Source organism: Galeopterus variegatus, unplaced genomic scaffold (genome assembly GCF_000696425.1).
Source record: "Galeopterus variegatus unplaced genomic scaffold, G_variegatus-3.0.2 Scaffold407, whole genome shotgun sequence".
Taxonomy (NCBI): domain Eukaryota; kingdom Metazoa; phylum Chordata; class Mammalia; order Dermoptera; family Cynocephalidae; genus Galeopterus; species Galeopterus variegatus.
This window is the reverse complement of record NW_007726518.1, coordinates 449,874-471,086: the sequence shown is the minus strand read 5'-3', so window position 1 is coordinate 471,086 and position 21,213 is coordinate 449,874. Positions and strand designations below refer to the sequence as shown.

The following is a 21,213-nucleotide window of genomic DNA, read 5'->3' as shown; positions in this document are numbered from 1 at the left end:
TCTTTTCTTCTAAAATCTCACCAGCATCTAGGCTTTTTCTAGCCTGCTCCTCCAAATTCTTCCAGCCTCTGTGCAACACCCAACTCCATAGCTGCTTCCATATTTTGGGGTATTTGTTATAAGTAACAGCTCACTCCTGGTACCAAAATCTGTATTAGTCAGGATTCTCCAGAGAGACAGAACCAATAGGATATGTGTATAAATATATGAGAGGGGACTTATTAGGGGAATTGGCTCACACAATTGTGAAGCCTGAGGAGTACGATGATAGTCCGTCTGCAAACTGGATGCCAATAGCGTGGCTCAGTCCTAGTCTGAAGGCAGCAGAACCAGGGAAGCCAATGGTGTCCTTGGTGTAAGTCCTGGAACTCAAAAGCTGAAGAGTCTCGAGTTCTGATGTCCACGGACAGGAGAGGAGAGTGTATCGCAGCTCCAGCAGATGGAGTGATTCTCCTTTTCCTCCGTTTTTGTTTTCTCCAGGCCCCCAGAAGATTGGATGGTTCCTGTCCGTATTGAGGACAGATATTTCCCACCTAGTCCTCTCAGACCCATCTGCTAATCTCTTTTGGAAACATTCTCATGGACACACCCAAAAAGATTGCTTTATGAGGTTTCTAGGTGTTCCTTAATCTAATCAAGTTGACACCTAGAGTTAACCAGCACACTTTCCTACAGCGGGAACACAGAATGGTAAAACAACGTGTAACTCAAAGCCTTTTAAAATTTTTTCCAGCTGGCTGGTTAGCTCAGTTGGTTAGAGCATGGTGTTATAACACCAAGGTCAAGGGTTTGGATCTCTGTACTGGCCAGCTGTCCCCCCCGTCCCCATTTTTTTTTTTTCCCTAGGTTCTGGATAGTTATGGATGCCATAATTTTAAGCATGGTGTTATAACACCAAGGTCAAGGGTTTGGATCTCTGTACTGGCCAGCTGTCCCCCCGTCCCCATTTTTTTTTTTTCCTAGGTTCTGGATAGTTATGGATGCCATAATTTTGAAGTTTGAATACATAGGGTGTTGTGCTCATAATAGGAATACTCTTTGTTTGTGCAGTGCTTTTTCATAGGTTCCAGAGTGATTTCCTGTGTATCTTTTATGTGATTCTCACAATCACCTGACAGGTGATGGGGGAGACAGATGCTAATCACTTGACAAAGGAGGAGATGAAGGTGTGGAAAGTCTTGCTAACCTGCCTCTAGTCCTAGATTGTGGCAGCTCTTCTGACTTCCTACCTTTAGCTTTTTGAGATTTGTTTCTTTAGTACTAATGTATGTGGATTTTAGAGTGAGCCTAGGGTACAGTAGTCATGTATAACTACTCTTGGTTGTAAGTGTTAGAAAGCTCACAAACTGGTCTAAGCAAAAGGAAAATTTACTGGTTCATGTAACTGGAAAGGCATGGGATAGAAACCTACATCAGGTTTCTGATGCAGCACGGCTAGATCCAGAAGTTCCAATGACATACTCGGAATCCAGTTTCTCTTTGTCTTTTAATTCTTCTCTCTATCTGTGCTCCATTTCACAGCCAGTCCCTCCCATCATTGGTGGTGTTAACTCCAGGCTCACATACTCAACAGTTTTAATGGAAAGAAACTTTTCCTGGTAGCCCCTGCATGAGTCCCAGGCTTCACTCTGATTGGGTCAGTCAGGGCCACTGCCCGTCCTGATGTGAGAACTAGTCAAGAGGATGGAATTATATTGATTGGCTGGCCCTGGAGTGTGGGTTCCCTGAATCATTCACTGTGGTTGGAGGGACTCAGCACTGATTGGCCAGCTCTGGCTGTACGGGATCCCTGCCTGCATCTCACAGACTGAGAAGAGGATGTGGCGGAGCCTCAATATTGGGATGCTTTACCAGAAAAAGGGACATGGATACTAGGTGGCCAAAACCCCTCAAAAGTCCATTGTAAATGTCAATCTAGTACGTTCTCAGTTAGATGGGGAGTTCTGTAACCTAGAACAATGCTTGACGTGTGATCCACAGATGTGAGGGTCTTTCAGCTCTGTTACCTGTGCATGAGAAGATAGTGCCAGAATGTACCTCAACTTCAGCACTCAACACACTGCTTAGTTGAGCTGACTTTTTGAAGAAGGAAGCAATGAAGACTTTTTGAAGAAGGAAGCAATGAGTTGACTTGCATTTGGTACGAATTCCTTATCTTCTTGAGGCCCAACATGTTGAGTGGAATTGACCTAGAGCACAGCCTGATTTAATAGGCAGAAAGAAGCTGCTGCAATATAAGCTCTTTGAGTAAAGGGAAATAACCAAAAGCCAAATATACCCAATTAGAGTGGGAGGAGGGTGGAAAAGAGACACGTTGTTTTTTAGTAAAATTACTCAACCCAGCATCTTTTCTTTGTTTTCTGAGTTCTTTGTTTTTACATAGTTGCTTAGAAATTCATAGGGTAGATAAACATGAGGCACTCGTGCGGTTTGTGTTGGATAGAAAACTGGCATCAATATGCTGGTGCCAAGCTGTCAGTTTAATGAATCCATAAGGAATCAAGGGAAAAGTGCTCAGTTAAAACCCGTGGGTGTATTGTTATGCAAAACACGGCCTAGATAGCTCAGCTCCAGAAAGGCCTTCTTTATCTGACAAAGACGTGAGATTCTGTTGCCCTGGCGTGCAGCTCCTGGGGACAAGCTGAGTTAATTCTGCAAAGGTGCTGTGGGAAGAGTTCTTTGTTGATTTTTCACCTCAGACTTACAGCTGAATGATTTTTCAGAGTTAGCGGAAAGGTTATTCTTGTAGCTGTCTATTCCGCAAGTATTTATTTGGTATCTATGTGCTGGGGGCTTAAAAATAAATAAGATCTGCTTCCTGACCTTGTGGAACTTAGGGGAGGGGCAGTGAGAGACACATCACTCATCATGGGAACAGCACCACGAATATTCAGTGTTAAGCTTGTGCCAGTTACTTTCTGTTGCCAATGTGTGACATATGAAGTTGGACTTAAGCTTCTTTCCACTTGGCCTGATTCAAGCCTGCTTGCCCAGCTTTTTTTTTTTTTTTTTTTTTTTTTTTTATCTGTGGCACTGGATAAGGTCATGGTGATGATGGGTCTGATATCCTGCGTGACAGTCTTTGGAGGGACAGTACAACTTCGACAGGTCCTTATTACTCATGTTATAATTTCCTGGTCTGGAACTTCAGTTAGACAGGATTGCCTCAGAGCCTACACCGGTGAGCATTTAGAACAGCTGTGCAAGTTCATACATTCATGAGCTTGCTGGTGAGAGGCTATCCTGGTGTTGGTGACTTGGCTGCTTACACCGTGCTGTTTTCTTGCTTAGGGGAGGTCAGGGTCAGCAGTTGGAGGGACTCTGCAAATCTAGGTTTAGGCACCTTGACAGGACTGGAATTGGTTTCCTTGCTAGGCTCTTTGATTGTAGCCCTTCCTAACTGCTTGTCATGGTTTCTCTCTTCCATGAGCACAATATTCACTCAACACGTTGGGGATGGAGATGGGACTGGGTGGAGGCATTGGTGAGGAAACACATATGGATAATCAAACTCATGTGGAGTGACTTAGTTAAGGAAAATGGGGCCTGTGGGCCCCCTCTCCCCTTGTTTGGATCCAGTATCATATAAAGGAATCCACACAGGGAAAGAATGCAAATGGTGTAGACAGAGAGTCTGCCTCTAATGTTCCCTGTTATTGCTGCTTAGAGGCAGTCCTCCTCCTTCACATTGTTTTCTTATCACACGTGATCAGAGTCCAGCTACAAGGATTAATTTTTAAAATGTGGGCTCGGTGAAAACACAGTAAACCCCTCCCCAGATTTTCATTATCTTCTAGCTCCATCTAAAAATGTTTTCCATGGAGTTCCAGTCAAGATGGCAGAATAGACAGTTCCAGTGTCACTCTCTCCCACAAATCAACCAAATTTACAACTATAAACATGTAACGTCACCCAAGTCGGGGCTGCTGGAGCTCAGGGGAAGAGAAGGAGAGACCTATGGAGTTCATGAAGGCAGGAGAAACTACGATGAGAGAAAGAAAAAGCTGCTCTGAGCATTTCAGGCCACGGCTGCTTTAAGGCTCGAGCTGCTGAGCGCATGGAGCAGGAGCCGGCAGAAGCTGCAGCTGTGCCCTTCAGATGGAGTCATTAGGAGGCAGCAGGAGAGAAGACGGCCTTGGCGGCCCCCAGGACAGCAAGACCTCTAATAGGGTTCCCATGGACCCACAAAGGAGCGAGGAGCCAGAACAACTGAAAAAAGGGGAGCCACTCAGAGGCTGGTGAGTCATTGCAAGGGACAAGTGCAGGGCCTGTCCCATGGGAAGTGTTTGGAGCACAGGCGGTGGGGGAGATGGGCCCACCAGGAGAACACTGGGACACAGCAAGGACAGCCGAACTGCCCCCCGATGAGCACAGGACCACTCAGAGGAGACTGGTCTGGAATGCAGAATTGCATGGGGTGCAGTTTGATGAGAAAACTCAGGCCCAGATCAGAGATTTTACAGAACACAGATCCACCAGGTCTCTGGAGAGCAGGAAGTACCTATAAGATCAACCATTAAACCCTGAGCTGCACAAAAAGCCTTCCCTAGGGAAACAGCAGCAAAGCAGCAATTTAAACAACCACACACTCAAGTACTGGTTTCCACAGGAAGTTCCCCCATGTTAGAAGCAAAGGACAAAAAATTAGTTCCGGCCCAGGCACACCACCAGCTCCTTGGAGCCTTCCTGGGAACCAGAGGCTTGGATCTGGGGACCAGACCCCACTCCCACTTCCAGGCACACTGCGCCAGTCCCTCAGGGCCTGCCCAGGGACCCGAGGCATGGAGGGGACTGGACCCCCCTCCCACAACCAGGCACATCAAGCCAGCTCTTTAGTTCCCACCCGGGGACCTGGGGTATGGAGTCGGGGACCAGACCACTCTCCCACAACCAGGCACACCATGTCAGCGCCTTGGGGCCCGCCCAGGGAACTGGGGCATAGAGAAGGGGACCAGAACCCTCTCCCACAACCAGGCATACCACCTCCACGTGGGTGGCCCACCACAGCCACCACAATAACCATGGCTGCCACAAAAGCAGCTAGACGCTACAACCCCCACACAGATGGTCTGCCAACCACTGGAGTGCATTCACACAAGAACAGTCACCAGCAGAGACAAAGAAAAGAAGAGGATGTCTCTTTCCACAAAGCCCATTTCGGAGTGACAGAAGAAGCATCTGCTCTATGATAATATTGGGGGACCTGATCACATCTCTTAGCATTGGACAGATCATCTAGGCAACAAATTAACAGAGTAACCATTTTTCTTTCAGAAGGAGAGAAGAAATCTAGGGCAATTGGGGAGGTGGATGAAGAGGGGGATGGGGAGAGATTCAACAAGGGGTATAAAGAATAATTACAATTTGTAACAATACATATGCTAGTAATATTGATTTAATCAACATATCTCAATGTTCAACCTCCAAAATATGTATATGCTAGTAATATTGATTTATACATATGCTAGTAATATTGATTTAATCAACATATCTCAATGTTCAACCTCCAAAATATGTATAATCGATTTTGATTCAATAAATAAAATTTTAAAAATAATAATAAAAATAAAAATGTTTTCCATAACTCTTAAAATGGCTTATTAAAATTGGACTGTTAGGGGAGAAGCTTCATGACATTGGATTTGGCAATGGTTTCTTGCATATGATATGAAAGGCACAGGCAACAAAAGCAAGTGGACTTCATTAAAATGGGAAACTTTGGTGCACCAAAGAACACTGTCAACAAAGTAAAAGGCAACCTACAGTATGGGAGAAAATATTTGCAAATCACTTGTCTGATAAGGTAATAGGCTATAGGTTATATAGAGAACTCCTAAAACTCAACCACAAAAAAAAAAAAAAAAAACAAATTCAAAAATGGGCAAGGGATTCGAATAGACATTTCTGCAAAGATGATATATAAATGGCCAATAAGCCCATGAAAAGGTGCTCAACATCATTAATCAAATCAAATCCAAACCAGAACCTGAAAGAAAGTGAGCCAAGACACTGGGTACCAATCAAGCTTTCTTAAAGGAAAAGAATCTGCCGGGCTGTGCCCAAAGTGGGGGGCAGCCCAAGGCTGCCCTCAAAATGGAGAACAGTACCAGGTGTGGGGGTGGTAGAGCTTATATAGGGCACCAAGGGTTGGCTGATACCATCAAGGAGGGGCATTATGCTAATGTAGAAACTATGCAACCAGGGTGGAGAATTGTGCCCTTGCAGAAGCAAAAGGGTTTCTGTTTAAGTCAGTAGGCTTCTCGTAAAGGGAAGGGGGGGAGGGGTTTAGTGCTGGAGTGGAAGACAAGGCCGGCGGCTATTTTGTGCTTATTGTGTGCACAATGGCGCCAGTCACATCCAAAATCCTTCAGAACCATATGAGATACCAGATTATACACATTAGGATGTTTATTATCAAAACAACAGAAAATAAAAAATGTTGGTAAGGATGTGGAAAAGCTGGAACCCTTCTGCATTGCTATTGGGAATGTACGATGGTGTAGCCACTATGAAAACAGTATGGCAGTTCCTCAAAAAATTGAAAGTAGAATTATCATATGATCAAGCAATTCCACTTCTGGATATATACCCAAAAGAACTGAAAGAAGGGACACAAAGAGATATTTGTGCACCCATGTTCATTTGGCTATTTTTCACAATAGCCAAAAGGTGGAAACAACCCAGTGTCCATCAACAGATGAATAGGTAAACAAAATGTGTACACATACAGTGTTATATGACGGTGCTTTAAAAAGTTCATGGATTCACATTTATTTTAATTCTATTTTTCCATGAACTTTTTTTTTTTTTCCTTTTTGTCTTTTTTCGTGACCGGTAACGGGATTGCAACCCTCGGCGTTGCGCCCGCACCACGCCCAACCAGCGAGTGGACTGGTCTCCACATGGGATCCGAACCCTCGGCAGGAGCGCCGCCGCGCTCCCAAGCCCTGCACTCTACCGAGTGCACCACCGGGCCGGCCCTTCCATGAACTTTTTGACATACTCTTGTATTATTCAGCCTTAAAAAGGAAGGAAATCTTGTTACATGGTACAACACAGATGAACCTTGAGAACATTATGCTAAATGAAATAAGCCAGTCGCAAAAAGACAAATACTGTATGATTCCACTTATATGGGGTACTTAGAGTAGTCAAATTTATACAGACATAAAGCAGAATGGTGCCTGCCAGGGCCTGGAGAGAAGAGGGGATGAGTAGTTAGTGTTTAATGGGTACGGAATTTCAATTTTGCAAAATGAAAAGAGTTTTGGAGATGGATGGTGGTGATGGTTGCACAACAATGTGAATGTTTTTAATGCCACTGAACTGTTCACTTAAAAATGGTTAAGTTGATAAATGTTATGTTATGTATATTTTACCACAATTTTTAAAAGTTTTTTAAAAAAAAACCTGGGCTCTGGTAGAAGTTTTCTTAAGGATTACATGAAAAGTAGGGGGTGATAATGTGTTCTTACTTGTCTCAGCACTCCTTTGGGGTGCTGTGGGATATGCGTATTTAGTTTAACTGAATTCAGTTGTAAAGGATAAAAGTGCAAGAAAAATAGCAATTCACTGGGAGCAGGCAAGTCTGCCCACTGTTCCAGCCCATGTATTTATGCCAAGCTGGAGGACCAATGCCCCCATTAGGATTAGCATTTTGCTAAACTGGAGGAGCTCCTGGTATTTTAAGATGTCTATTTTTCATACAACAAGGACCCTAACCACAAGTCAGCTACTTTATGTGAGGCACAGATGAAGGAAGGAGATTACCTCCCAGCTTTGTACCAGAGACGCATGGGGAAAGAGGACAGTCTGGTCCTCTGCCCTCAAGGAGTTTGCCATCTAATGGCAGAATAAGGTTAATGTAAGTAAATAATTTATTCTATGCTAATCAATTTATGAATATTCATTATATGTACACATATGCTTAGTCAAATACGTCACCATCTTCCAAAAAGGATGTGTGGTAGCTTATAAAAATAATTATGATTAAAATGGGATAAACTTTTTCTTTTTTTTTTAAAAGATGACTGGTATGGGGATCTGAACCCTTGGCTTGGTGTTGTCAGCACCACGCTCAGCCAGTGAGCTAATTGGCCATCCCTATATAGGATCCGAACCTGTGGCCTTGGTGTTATCAGCACTGCACTCTCCCAAGTGAGCCACGGGCTGGCCCACGGGATAAACATTTTTATGGAGAGAATTTTAGGAGAAATCAACGTAAAGGGTAATAGAACTCGAGGAGACTGCAGAGAGATTTAGCACATAGAAGTTTATACTCTAACATCTCACAACATAAATATAGTTGGGCCATGAATTCAGCTCTCAGCTTTCTGCAACCAAATAAAAAAGTTACACAGCTCTCAGTGCTTATAAGATAAGAGTAGATTGGGCGACTCAGTGGGGCAGGTCTTCAGTACCATTCTTATAACAAATATGACCGTAACCTTGTGTCTAGGAGTCTCAGTGCATTGGAGGTACAATGACTCAGTGTAGTTCAGTAGGAGCAGCCCTCTGGGGGTAAAAACCACTGCTCTCTGGTTATCTGGTCTCATTCAGGAGTGGGCCGAATACCTTTAGACTGTCCTCTAGGAACATTACTTTTTGTATGCACGATTTTGATAAAAATGGGGCAGCCAACAGTTCAAAGTTACTTTCTTTGGCAAGGTTCCAAAGTAGTTATTCTATACCATAGATTAAGGACACACCTACATGTTTTAAAATCACCCAAGAGAAAAGGTAGGATTGAAATTGTTTTACAAAAATGAAGAAGCTGACCCAGGACTTGTTGCTTGAGTGAGAGTGTCATCCACACCTTTGCAGAGTGACCTGTAGCCATGCCTGTGGGCAGGGCTAGGGCCAAGGCTTTCCATAGAAAACTGTTCTAAGTCAGTCCCAACACCTGAACAAATAATAATCAAGCTTCAAAATTCCACTCTGGGAAGCATGAGAATAACGAATATGTCTAAGTAACAGTTTCTAATTTTTCTTCATAGCCAGAGAAAATTTTCCATGTAATATGGATAAAATGTTGAATTTTAAGCTAGTGGACTCTAAGAAAAAATTAGTTGCAAATTGTGTCCCTAAGTGGTTAAATATGTTTTAATACATGCCTGCAGTATACTTGAATTTGGTCAGTTACATTTTGGTGAACTTGGGTAAGAAGTGATGATTTTGGCTTTGTGGTAGTTGATGTTACGCCATTTTTCCTGTTGAAAGATGGTAAGAGGTTTTGTTACTGAGGCCATTCCTGTGAGGCACTGAATAGCAAGCTGACAGAGTCCTTGTTATCTTACGGGAATTACTCCAGCAAAGGCTGGCTTCCTGTTTGCCTGTCTCCCCCTTCTCCCTCCCCTTGAGATCTGACCTTTTAATAAACCTGGGATCCTGAGATCTTTGTAAAGGAGGAATTTATGCTCTTATTTTGCTGATAAGTGGTTAGCCATGAACCTTCAAAGCACCATGGCAACAGAAAGTGTTCTATAAACAGCTTTGTACCAGATATAACTGGCTTAGAAAGTGTTCTATAAACAGCTTAAGCACCATGGCAACAGAAAGTGTTCTATAAACAGCTTTGTACCAGATATAACTGGCTTAATCAGTATAATATGTTATTTTTACTGGCTTATAAAAAGAGCCTAAAATAAACTAAGGTGCTTCACACATCAGCAGCCTGGGAAGTCCTTTTAACCTCATAAAAGTGACTCCTCATTAATTCCCTACCATCTCCCCTCTGGTACCAATCCTCTACACATTCCTAGAGTCTTGACAGTGTGGAAGAATATATTTTTCTGTTCTCTTTAGCAGCAAGCAGATATCTAGATCACCTAAAAGTGGTTTCAGATGATTAAGAGGCTGGTTAAAAGTGAGAACCAGAGCACATATCTCTCAGTTTTCTCATCTGTATAATGGGGATGTTACTATCTACCTCATAGAGTTATGGAGTTTAAATATATAAAAGCGGCTGGAGTAGTGTCTAGAACATAGTGTCTAGAACACTCAATGTATCTTAACTGCTATTATTGCTGTTATTTCTCAGAATTTTTGTTTGATTTAACAAAGCAAGTCCTGCTGAACTTGACTCCATAAAGATAACAAAAGGCAGGTTTTCTAGAAGAATCAGTCTCTACAGGGTCTCCTGAATTAATGTACCACATAGTTCAGACTGGGACTTGTGCAGAGTTACAGGCCAAGGAAAGATTGGTAATTAATGTTGCAAACTGTATTAATATTGTTGTTTTGCTTTGTTTTGTTTTTTGGTGGCTGGCTGGTACAGGGATCGAACCAATATTGTTTTTTTTTTTTTTCCTTTTTTGTCTTTTTTACTGACCGGTAATGGGATTGCAACCTTCGGTGTCACGCCCGTACCGGGGACTGGCAACGGGATCGCAACCCTCGGTGTTGCGCCCGCACCGCGCTCAGCCAGTGAGTGGGAACCGGTCTCCACATGGGATCTGAACCCTCGGCGGGAGTGCTGCCACACTCCCAAGCGGCGCACTCTCCAGTGCGCCACCGGGCCAGCCCAAACCAATATTGTTTTTGATGGATCAATACAGAGGCTGATAGAGCATAATTGGAGAATAACTGTCTCTAATGCCCGATAGCTTCTCAGAAGAAAAAATGGCTTTAGAAAGTCAGATTTTAAATTTGTTAACTAGGAGTGGAAGATAGCTCTTTTAAAAATGGCAATGATTTTACTGAGCTCATTCATTTTAGATCTTACCAGTTTTATTACTGGAATAAGCAGTATTCTGCCAGGATTTGGAACACACCAGTCATATTGAACTTTGGACATTTGGAGGTCCAGGAAGTTTTCACTGGGGCTTGACATAATTTGGGTATCATAACATTGAGGCTAGGAGTGTGGGCTTTGCAGATGGACATGTGCTCAAGCAAGTTCCCTGATCTCTCTAAGCCTCAGTTCCCTTGTCTATAAAAACAGCATAACTGCATCTACTAGAGTTGTTGGGAGGAGACAAATAAGAGAATACAAATAAAATAATTAGTACAGTGTTGAACACATTGTTGGTAGATATTATTAGTGTACTTTAATTCTACATGTATAGAGAGATCCTTTTCCAGAATTGGATAGAGTAGGGCCTGGGAAGATTGACAAAACTGCCCACAGATCATAAAATTGAGAAAATTAAGCCTCCTCGAAGTCTAGATTTAAGGTCTAGAGTTCTGTCATCTCAATCCCAAATCAGATCTCATTATTGATTTTATAGCTGAGGAGGCAAAAGCCACTTTAACTAAGGCCTTGATTTGATAAGCTCTAGGCCAGCCACCCTTTTATATTTGCTGTGATGTGCCACATGATTGACTTGTCCAAGCTTTTCTTTGCTGTCCCCTCAAGCCAAGAACGAGACGGCCAGGGCCCAAGTTTGCCAAACATGGGCCTAATGGATAAAGCCAGCTTTAAAATCTCCATATACATACAAAATCTCTTTAATAATCTTAAAACACAAAAAAAACTGTATAAATAAAAATAAAAAAACAAAAACCGCAAAATCTTAAAATATAAAAATTTTAAAGTAATAAAAAGAAGCACAAAAGGTAAATGAAAAATTAGAAAATAAAATAAAATTTTATTTTAAAGAAAAAACCAATTTGAATTTTTAATGAAAGTAAAAGTAGAAAATATTTAAAAAAGAAGGCAAGAACTGAAAAAGACATAAAATAGTGCAAGTTAGAACAGAATATTAAAATAGGGAAGAGCTGTACAGTTATAGAAGATGTTTCTAGAGGTTTATAATGATAAAGAATAAACTCAGATGAAAGTAGGCGAGTGGCATAATCTTAAAGTGGGTCCTCTAACCTAGAACAGTGTACCCAAGGAGGTTCTCAGCAGAGGCTGCTGAATTAATGATGCTGACCACCCTTCCTGCAGTGCTCTTGGGCCACTGTCTTCAGGTCCTTTACCTACAGTATTTTGGTCATTCCTCCCAGCAGCTCCAGGTTAGAGATGTTAGTATCCCCATATGAAAGGGAGGAAACAAAGGTTTGGATAAGTGCCTTGCTCCACTAACAGATGGTGGAGCTGGAGTCTGAAGCCCAGTCTGAGGCTAAAACCCTTTTTCTTTGTTTTCTGCTTTCCAGGAAACATCATTATCACCAACGATAAGACAATAACAGAATCCCCTGCCCCTTAGTCCTTCCCCCTCGCCTGTCAAGTTAGGAGAGACTGCCATTCTCAGCAAACAGCCCAGCAGTAGGAAACGGGCAGCAGGTACCTGCCTATCCTAATAACCCACTGGAGTGTTACATTTTTTGTATCTTCTCCTCCCATTTTTTTTTTTTTTTTTTGAGCAGAGTTGATCCCATTTATTCAAATGTTTACCTCAGTTCAGTCTCCTAAATATTTTCCTAATGTGGCCACTTCTCTCCATCTTCACTGCCACTCCCAAGTTCAGGCCACCATCTTGTCACTCCTATTAGTTTCCTGTGGCTGCTGTTAACAAATCACTACATACTCGAGTGGCTTAAAACCACAGAAATATATATCCTCACAGTTCTGGAGGCCAGAAGTTCAAAATCAGTATCCCTGGGTCTAAATCAAGGTGTTGGCAGGGCCGCACTCCCTCCAGAGACTCTAGGGGAGAATCTGTTCCTTGCCTCTTCCAGCTTCTGGTGGCCCTGGCATTCTTTGGCTTGTGGCCACATCACTCCAGTATCTGCCTCTGTGGGCAGATGGCCTCTGCTCTGTGTGTGTCAAGTCTCTGCCTCGCTCTTATAAGGATACATGTGATTGCATTTAGTGCCCATTGGATAATCCAGGATAATCTCCCCATCTCAAGATTCTCAATTAACTCACATTTGCAAAGACTCCCTTTTTTGCCATATAAGGTAACATTTATAGGTTCCGGGGATTAGGATGTAGATCTCTTTCGGGGGGACCATTTTTCAGCCTATGATACCCCTAGACTTTTGCAACCTCACTGCTTCCTGTCCTCTACTCTGCAGCCTGTGTTCCTTTAAATAAGCAGTTCATGTCATGGTCTGCTTTCAATCTCTGAGGTGGTTCCTCCGGCCCTCAGGACTGTCCTCTGTTCCCTGATACAGCCCTTCCTCTGCCCACTCTTCCCTTCCTCATTATATCCTCCCATGCTCAGCTTCTTCCAGTTCCTTGGAGGAGCTGGATTTGCTCTCTCCTGTGGGCCTTTGTGTGCTCCTCTGCCCACGACCCTTGCCTACCTGCTCTCTTTATGTTTGGCTCATGTGAGGTCATCTTCAGTTCTCATTTAGACTTGGGACTTTGCTTCCTCCAGGAAGGCTTGCTGTTCCCACACTGGGCTCGGTCTGCCCTTCCGTGTGTTCCATCTGAGCGCTCAGCTGATGCAACAGGTGCCCTATCATGTGCCCTCGTTGTTCACGGATGTGTCCCCTGCATTAGGCACAGTGCCTGATACACAGGAGACTTAATAAATACTTGTCGATGAGAATACCCACAGAAGGGGAACCTCTCCATCCACTCTACCAAGAATAATACTACAACAAAGAGCACTCACTCAGGTGGAAGAAATTATATGTGTGAATGCCAGAAGTTCCCACAGATCATTATTTTTAAGTAAAAATCAAGAATCATGTAATTATGATATAGAAGAAAATATTTTTATGCTTATTATTCTGTTTTCTTTCAGGCTGTTCCTGTGTTTCTCACTTTGCATAATGTAGCTGAAGTTATCATCTTTGGATACCAGAGGTGTTTTCGGAAAGAGGTAAATGATCATGCAAAATGCTACTTTCATTCCCTTGCTTTAAATTGCAAAGAAGCCCTTTTCTTTTCATGGCCCAAATTAGTGTCTTCCTTTTCCTGCCACCAGTTTCCTGTCAAGACTGCCTGACGGTGGTCACTAATTTCAGGCAACACGGTTTGGACATAGCTTTAGTTCACCAGACATACGTGGGAATGCTTGTTGGTGCAAATGGAACTCGCCTGCAGGCCAGGGCCAAATCAGGCCCTTGGGAGAGAGAGGAACCTGCCCAGGGCTGGTGCTGGCACTGGCTGGGGGTGGAAGTGCATGGCAGACTTCCACACGGGCACCGGTGCTCTAGCCCAGCAAGGGAAATCATTTTGTTTCCAGTCTCTGCTCTACCTTATACCTGCTAGAGCGAGTCATTCCCCTCCTGCTCCTCCGTCTGTGAAAGGCATGACAATGACACCCAACTCATAGAGTTGTTGGGAGGATGCAGCAGCCACCCACGTGTAAAGTGCTTCCAACAGTTTCCAGCACGTAGTAGGTGCTCTGTGCATCAGCTATGTTTATTAATATTGTTAGTGGCGGTTTTAATTTGGTCCTTTCTTCGGGAGTTCCTTTCTTCTAACATCTGCCCATTTGGTTTCATATCAAATTTTGGAACTTTTTAAACTACAGAGAGGTTAGCTGACTGCTTCAGGCCACACACCCCTTACAGATGTGCGGGAGACAGAGGTGTCCTTCCCGTGGGCTGAGTCCACCACCACACCTGAGCTCCCTCACCACCACACCTGAGCTCCCTCTGTCATTCCCTCGGCTCCTTGGAGGTGGCATCCTCGGTTATCCCCTCCTTCCTGTATGGTGACCCTCTCCTTCCCTGCTGGCTCATTTCCCTCAGTCCCCTGAGGATGGAACAGGCTCTGGGAGACTGACTCCCGTTAGCCCAACCCTGGAAGGGTGTGTTTGCAAAATCAACCCTCAGATGGGGACGTCAGCAAGCTCGTTGCCTGTGCATCCACCTCCACCTCTGCCTCATCTCAGCCTTTCCCTTCTTGGACACAGGCCTTAAAGAGCGCAGGGCTTTATGCTGTCCACGTCCTCTTGTCCTTCTCACCTTTACCTACTCCTGCTTCTGCCCCTGCTGTTTACCTGAAGTTGCTCTGGCTGAAGTCATCAATGGCTTCATCTCTGCAACTCCTCGTTGGCTTTTCTGGAATCTCTTGGCCCCCTTGGCCTTCATGACCCTGCACACTGCCTGCTTCTCTTCCTGAGTCTCGGGCTCTTCCTTCACAGCCACCATCCTTCTCTTCTTTTTCCTTTGTCTGCTTCTTCAAGGTCTCCTAGGGCTATGTCTCAGGAGCCTTCTGTTTACTTGGGATGACTCCCAAGTGCCCATCTCCAGTCCAGACCTCTTTCCTGAGCTCAGGTCCCCGACAAGGCCCCAGGGCCTGATGTCATCTGGCTGTCCCTGGGTATTTGAAATGCAAAGGGATCAAAGTGCAGTAGATCTGTTCCCCCAGACCTACTTCCTACTTGGTAATCCAAATCCTGTTCATCGTCACCCAAGTCAGAAGCCAGGAGTCACCCTTCCACCCACATTCAGTCTGTTACTGAATCTGTCCTCTCTGCTTCCCCCCACTGCTGCTGCCACCTTAGCTCAGGTCCTCATCTATGTTTCACGGCTGCCCCACTGGGGGCCAAGGAATGAGAACTTGATCCCCTGAGCTCTTGGGGCAGCTGGGGAGTGCCTGGAGGGAGCAGCCCTGGGTTTATCCAGTTGTTTTCCATGCAGGCTGTCCCATGACAAAGGCAGGGAGGTGGGGGCCTCAGCACTTTTGGCCAATCTCTGTGCAGTTGTAGGCTTCTGGGCTCCCCAGGGAGGCCAGGCAGCTTTCTCTGACGTTTTACTCACTGTACCCTTGTGCAGTGTCCGTATTTCATCAGTTCTAATGTGTGCTTCTTTTTTTCATATTTTAACCTATCTAAAACTGGGAGGCTCTTTCAATCACTGATGTGTCCTGGTGTCATTTTTCCCCCTTTCTTTGTAGTACATAAAATAAGGGGAAATTTTACAGTCAGTGGCGTCTTGTGTAAGACATGGCATAGTTTTCCCTGAATCTCCGGCTGCTTCCTCTGAATCCTCCAATGGTGGGGACCACATGATGGCTCTCTCCCTAGCTCTGGGCTCAGCCCCCAGAACTGGAGCTGAGCTAAATAGTCACTAAATAGTCACTGAGGGTTCAGGTTCAGAAACTTCCTGAGAGTTAACTTAGCTCTGGGAGACTGACTCCTGACACTCACATTCCAGAAAGCCCTCTTGTTCACCAAAGGGGTACTTTCTTATGAACGGAGAAATGAAAATTTACCTGGCCTAGGGCCAAGATTGAGGCTTCTCCAGAGGGTTTTGCTTCCTGATAGACAAGTCAGATCCTATAGATGAGGGTGAGTGCAGGACTCAGGGTGAGGGAGTCCTCCAGGGAGAGTTCCATCCAGCAGGGTCCCCTCTTCTCTGGAGACCAGGGTCACATATCTGGCTGTGAGTGCCTGTCCCTGGAAATAGGTGGATGAACAGCACAAGATTTTGAATCTTCACCTCCATTTCATCACTAACACAAAACATCATTTCCTGTCAGGGAAAATTAGAAAACAATTGAGCTGAGTGCAGGACTCAGGGTGAGGGAGTCCTCCAGGGAGAGTTCCATCCAGCAGGGTCCCCTCCTCTCTGGAGACCAGGGTCAGATATCTGGCTGTGAGTGCCTGTCCCTGGAAATAGGTAGATGAACAGCACAAGATTTTGAATCTTCACCTCCATTTCGTCACTAACACAAAACATCATTTCCTGTCAGGGAAAATTAGAAAACAATTGAGCGCGGAGGGTATTTTTTTAGTTATTAAAAAAAAATCCACCTTTCTTCCCTTTATAAATGTAATAAGGCATAAGAAGTTATAGAAAATGCAGAGGGAATGCCCCACACCTTCCTCCCTGAGGACACCACTCTATTTCAGACTTTTTCCCAATGTGCATATATAGATGTATTTACACAAATGGTAAAATACATCCGGTTTTTCCATTTAAAAATTTGTGAGGAATCTCTTTTCGTGTCATCCTTTGACACTGGAGGAAGCATAATATGTTGGCCAGTCCTGACCTGTAGACTTTCAGGGGGTTTCCAGCAGTTTAGGATAAAATCTGCTGTGGGTTGAAGAGTGCTGTGGTATGTTCTCAATGTGACTTCATCCCTGGTCACACAGCCAGAGCCTTTATGAGGGGATCCCACATGAGGAAAACAGTTGCATGCCACCTCACAGATGGTTACATGGTACAGTGAGGGTTATTTAGTTCATTATGTGTAGATTTTATTGGAGTCAATTTTGGAAAGTAAAGTCGGCCTCCTTGTGATCTCATTCCCAGATTATTATGACAAACTCTCTCTGGAGCCTGTAGTTCATTTTCAGCACCCACAACTAGTTCTTTGTGGACACATGCACACACATGTAGTTTGACTGTAAAGTAATGTGTGGCTTGTGAAATTAATCTTACTACCTTGCAGATATATTTATCACGGTTTAATATCAGCATACTGCTGTTGTATTCATTTGTTGTTCAGTATTTATTAAGTAGATACTAAGTGTCAAACGTTTTTTAGGCCTTCTCCAGCTGCAGAGATGTAGAAGACACATTTATTACTCTCACAGAACTCAGGATGGAGTGGAGGAGATGACATGTAAACAGGGGCTTTGACTTCCATAGAGTGTCCTATGGGTGGGGACAGTGTTGGGGGTGGACAACCAGTAAGTCTGCTTGGAGGGGCAGGGAAGTCTCCCCCAGAGGAGGAGATGACATGTAAACAGGGGCTTTGACTTCCATAGAGTGTCCTATGGGTGGGGACAGAGTTGGGGGTGGACAACCAGTAAGTCTGCTTGGAGGGGCAGGGAAGTCTCCCCCAGGGGGCTAGATTTGTGCCGAGTCACACAAGATGGGTAGAAGTTTCCAGCTGGACAAGGAGAAAGGCACTCCAGACAGGCAGAAGAAACAGCAAATGAAGACTACTGGCTTTGGGGCCAGCGGGGGTGTCACTGCAGGACTGGCAAGTGTGCTGTGGCAGAAAAGGGCCTGGTTCTAGAAACAATCTGGAGCCAGATCACATGGACCCAACCTGGTGACCCTGGGCATTTTCCCTAATTTCTCAGTACCTCAAGTGCCCTTATCTGTATGTAACATATAACCCATGACTGTTAATTAGCCCATAATTAAGTGAGTCAATCCATGTAGAGCTCTTGTGACAGTGCCCAGCACAGAGTAAGTGGCACTCAGAGTAAGTTAGCTAACCCAGAGAAATGTAAGCTATTTATTGTTATTTTTGGCGATATGACTTTTGAGGAGTTAAACTGACCCATTCAGAATGCTGATATATCATTAGAACTTATTACGAGGTTATTTTTGGACTAAGGTCTTGAAAAGGTGATTGCCCCCACGTTTATTCCTCAGCTGTTTTCAGAGTCCTGGGGGAATGGAGCTAAGTCATGAACCTATTGTTTGTTTTTTACTCTCCATATCTCAGTTTCTGGGCTCTTTAGGTCAGAGGGAATTTAAATGAAAAAAAGAACCTCTCCTGCGTGGAAGGGGTGAACTCTTTCAGGCACTGGATTGATCAGTTGCCCTCTAGTGTAAGCCTAGGAACGCTTACTGGGTAGACATGTTATTCAAGGAAAACTTGGAGCATCCCTTTAGTCTCTGTCTTCTCTTTTTCTACTCTTCCATCAGACTGTTGAGATTTCAGTTATATTTAGCCCAGAATCTTTTAGTCCCATGTTTTACTGTAATGGGGCAATCAGGCAGATATTCTGAGCCAAATCACCTTTGCCCTGGCTGTCTTCTCTGTGCTGAAGGGCCAACTGTTCCCTCCAGGCGGCAGTACAGTCACGGTGGGCCTTGCTTCCTGTACTCTGCAGAGGCAGGGTTGGGCAAAGATCAGAGAGGAAAGATTGCAGAGATGCAAGCCACAGCTTTGCACGCGAATAGAATCTGTTTATTACACCAATGAAAACTTGGTTATTTGGAAGCACATAAAAACTCAAGTGCCTTCACAGCAAACCACATATGTTTCTCTTGTCAACTCTTCACTTCTAAACAATGTTTATACTTCACACTTTATCTGAACCGGTATCAAAAATTGTAGTTTGTCCCCAACTAGCAAAATAATCCTTCTGAAATGTTCAGAATTAATCTGTCATTCTACTTGTTCTTTCCCTCTATCAAATAGAGAAAAATCTGTGCTACCTCCTGCAAAAACTTCCTCAGTGCAAAGGACAAATTCCCTTAAATTAATTAAAAGGAGTTGATAAGGGTAGATCCAAATCGTCATTAAAACAAGCTTTAAATGCCAACTTTACATTTCCCCAGTCTGCCCTTTTTTCCTTCTCTCTACGGGTGGAGTAAAATGTTCCTTCTCTTTTTTTCGTTTGTTACTTCATATTCACATTATACTGGATAATTTACAGGGCTGCTCAGAGTCACAGCTGGATTAATGAAAGAGACATTTAAAGAGACAGAACTAGGGGAGAAGTTGAACAAGAGCTTAATTTCTTTTTTTTTGTACAGGTTATATAATGATTTCTCTCTCTCTCCTTTCCTTGGTAAGATTTCGAGGGCTTGGCCCTGACGTCATTTTGTTTTTCTTGGGTAAACATAGTTCTAATGCTGAAAGTGCTTTGCTGAAGTGACTCACCTCTGGGACTGAGTCATTCTTCATTTGGTCTCTGCAGAAAAAGCCTCAATAAATGCTCAAGTGCAGCAAGCTATTAAGCCCTCTAATGAAATTACTCATAGTTTATTTGCCTCTTGATCTAAATGTTTTCTGTTGGGGAGGAAAAAGAGTTTTTAAAGACTAATTATAAGTCTCTTTACTTTCATACAGAAAACATCTCCTGCAAAGATCTGTAGGTAAGTTAAAAAAAAAAAAAAACAACCCTCTAAAATAGAAAATTTAACCTGATTTTAACTTGGATGATAAACTGTTGAAGATTCATACTCTGGGAGCTGACAGAAGAATTTATTACAAATACTAATGTGTTCCTATTTTGTATCTTCTAAAGTTTATTTTTTCTCGTCCTTTTTTTTGTGGGAAATTTTATTCGTAAGGGGGAAGCAAACACAACCAATCCATACTAGATTTCAGCCATTGAAGCCTAAAACTTCACTAATAGTTGCTCAATACTGATGAAGAATGAAAATGAAAAACATGGAAATGACTTAAAAATTTAAAAATAATGTTTGCAGTTTATTGGGTCTTTAAGATTTTCCATTGTGGAAAAAGCACTAGCCTGTTAGTCCCGGGATCTGATTGTGGTCCTGGGCCATAGCAAAGTGATCATGGGCAGGTTTCGTTAACCCCTGTGCCTCAGTTCCTTAGCTGGAGCATGGGCCAGTCTGTCCTCTCATGCAGGCCTGCAGTATTCTAATTCTAACCTGGGTTCCTTGCTCTCTGACTGCTTCCTGCTTTCTCTGCAGTAGCTAAGAAGCTCAGTCCTATACACAGAAAACCAACAGAGATGCTTTAGTAGATGGATTTAGGATTTTTGTTTTGGGTATTTCTGGGCTTTCATCTAAACTTCCCTTCTTTTTTGCCTTTACTATAGGCCGCAACTTGAAAGAAAAACAAACAAAACCTCAGGACTCAAGCTCTTGTTTAGAAGGACAGGTGTTAAAGATGCGTTAGAGCCCACTAATAGCTGATATAATCAGATGTGGCTCAAGGCCAAGTGTGGTGAGAAAACCAGGCAGCTCTGCCCTAAGGTGTTGTCTGTTGGAGGGGATCTCCAATGCTCATTCCCTGTCGATGGGGAAGCATCCCGTATTCTATAGCGACTTCCACTATAGGCAGACACTAACCTTGTTAGGATTCTCCCTTCCTTCTACCTAAAACTTGCCTATTCCTGTGCAGTCCCAGGAAGCCCCCTGACAATCTCCCTTCCACTCCCCACACTCTTTGCCTCGGATTCTTCTCTAGGTCCTTCACGTGTGTGCCTTGAGAGTCAGCAAAGCTATAGGAGTAGGGTGGCCTATTGTCGTGACCTTTCCAAGACTGTGGGGCCCCAGCTCCGAGGTCCCCTCTGTGCCTGTCCTCCTACCTCTGGCCCAGCTGACCCTACTAGTCTGTCAGGTACAGTACACAACTACATGTGGTTACAGCAGAGAGGACTGTCAGAATTGATGAGCATCACTGTTTTCAGAGAACTAAGATTATAAATATCAGGTTGTTGCACATTGCATAGGTATAATATGAGGGTACTTTGAAAAGTTCATGGAAAGATTCGTATTATCTTTTTTATTTTTTGGCAGCTGGCTGGTACAGGGAGTGAACCTTGGACCTTGGTGTTAGTACCATGCTCTACCCAACTGAGCTAACCAGCCAGTCTTGTATTTTAATTCTATTTTTCCACAAACTTTTTTTTTTTTTTGTCTTTTTTCGTGACCGGCCACGGATCGCAACCCTCAGTGTCGCGCCCATACCGT

General features: G+C 43.7%; 1 protein-coding gene across 1 annotated transcript in view; it reads left to right on the top strand.

The window, feature by feature from the left end:
- The window catches only part of TMEM241 (transmembrane protein 241), a 123,991-nt gene that overhangs the window by 25,161 nt on the left and 77,617 nt on the right, over positions 1-21,213 (top strand). Inside the window, exons 5-6 of the mRNA XM_008568407.1 lie at positions 13,641-13,718; positions 19,616-19,641. Of these exons, the coding sequence (XP_008566629.1) occupies positions 13,641-13,718; positions 19,616-19,641 (104 nt within the window). The remainder of the gene's footprint in view (positions 1-13,640; positions 13,719-19,615; positions 19,642-21,213) is intronic.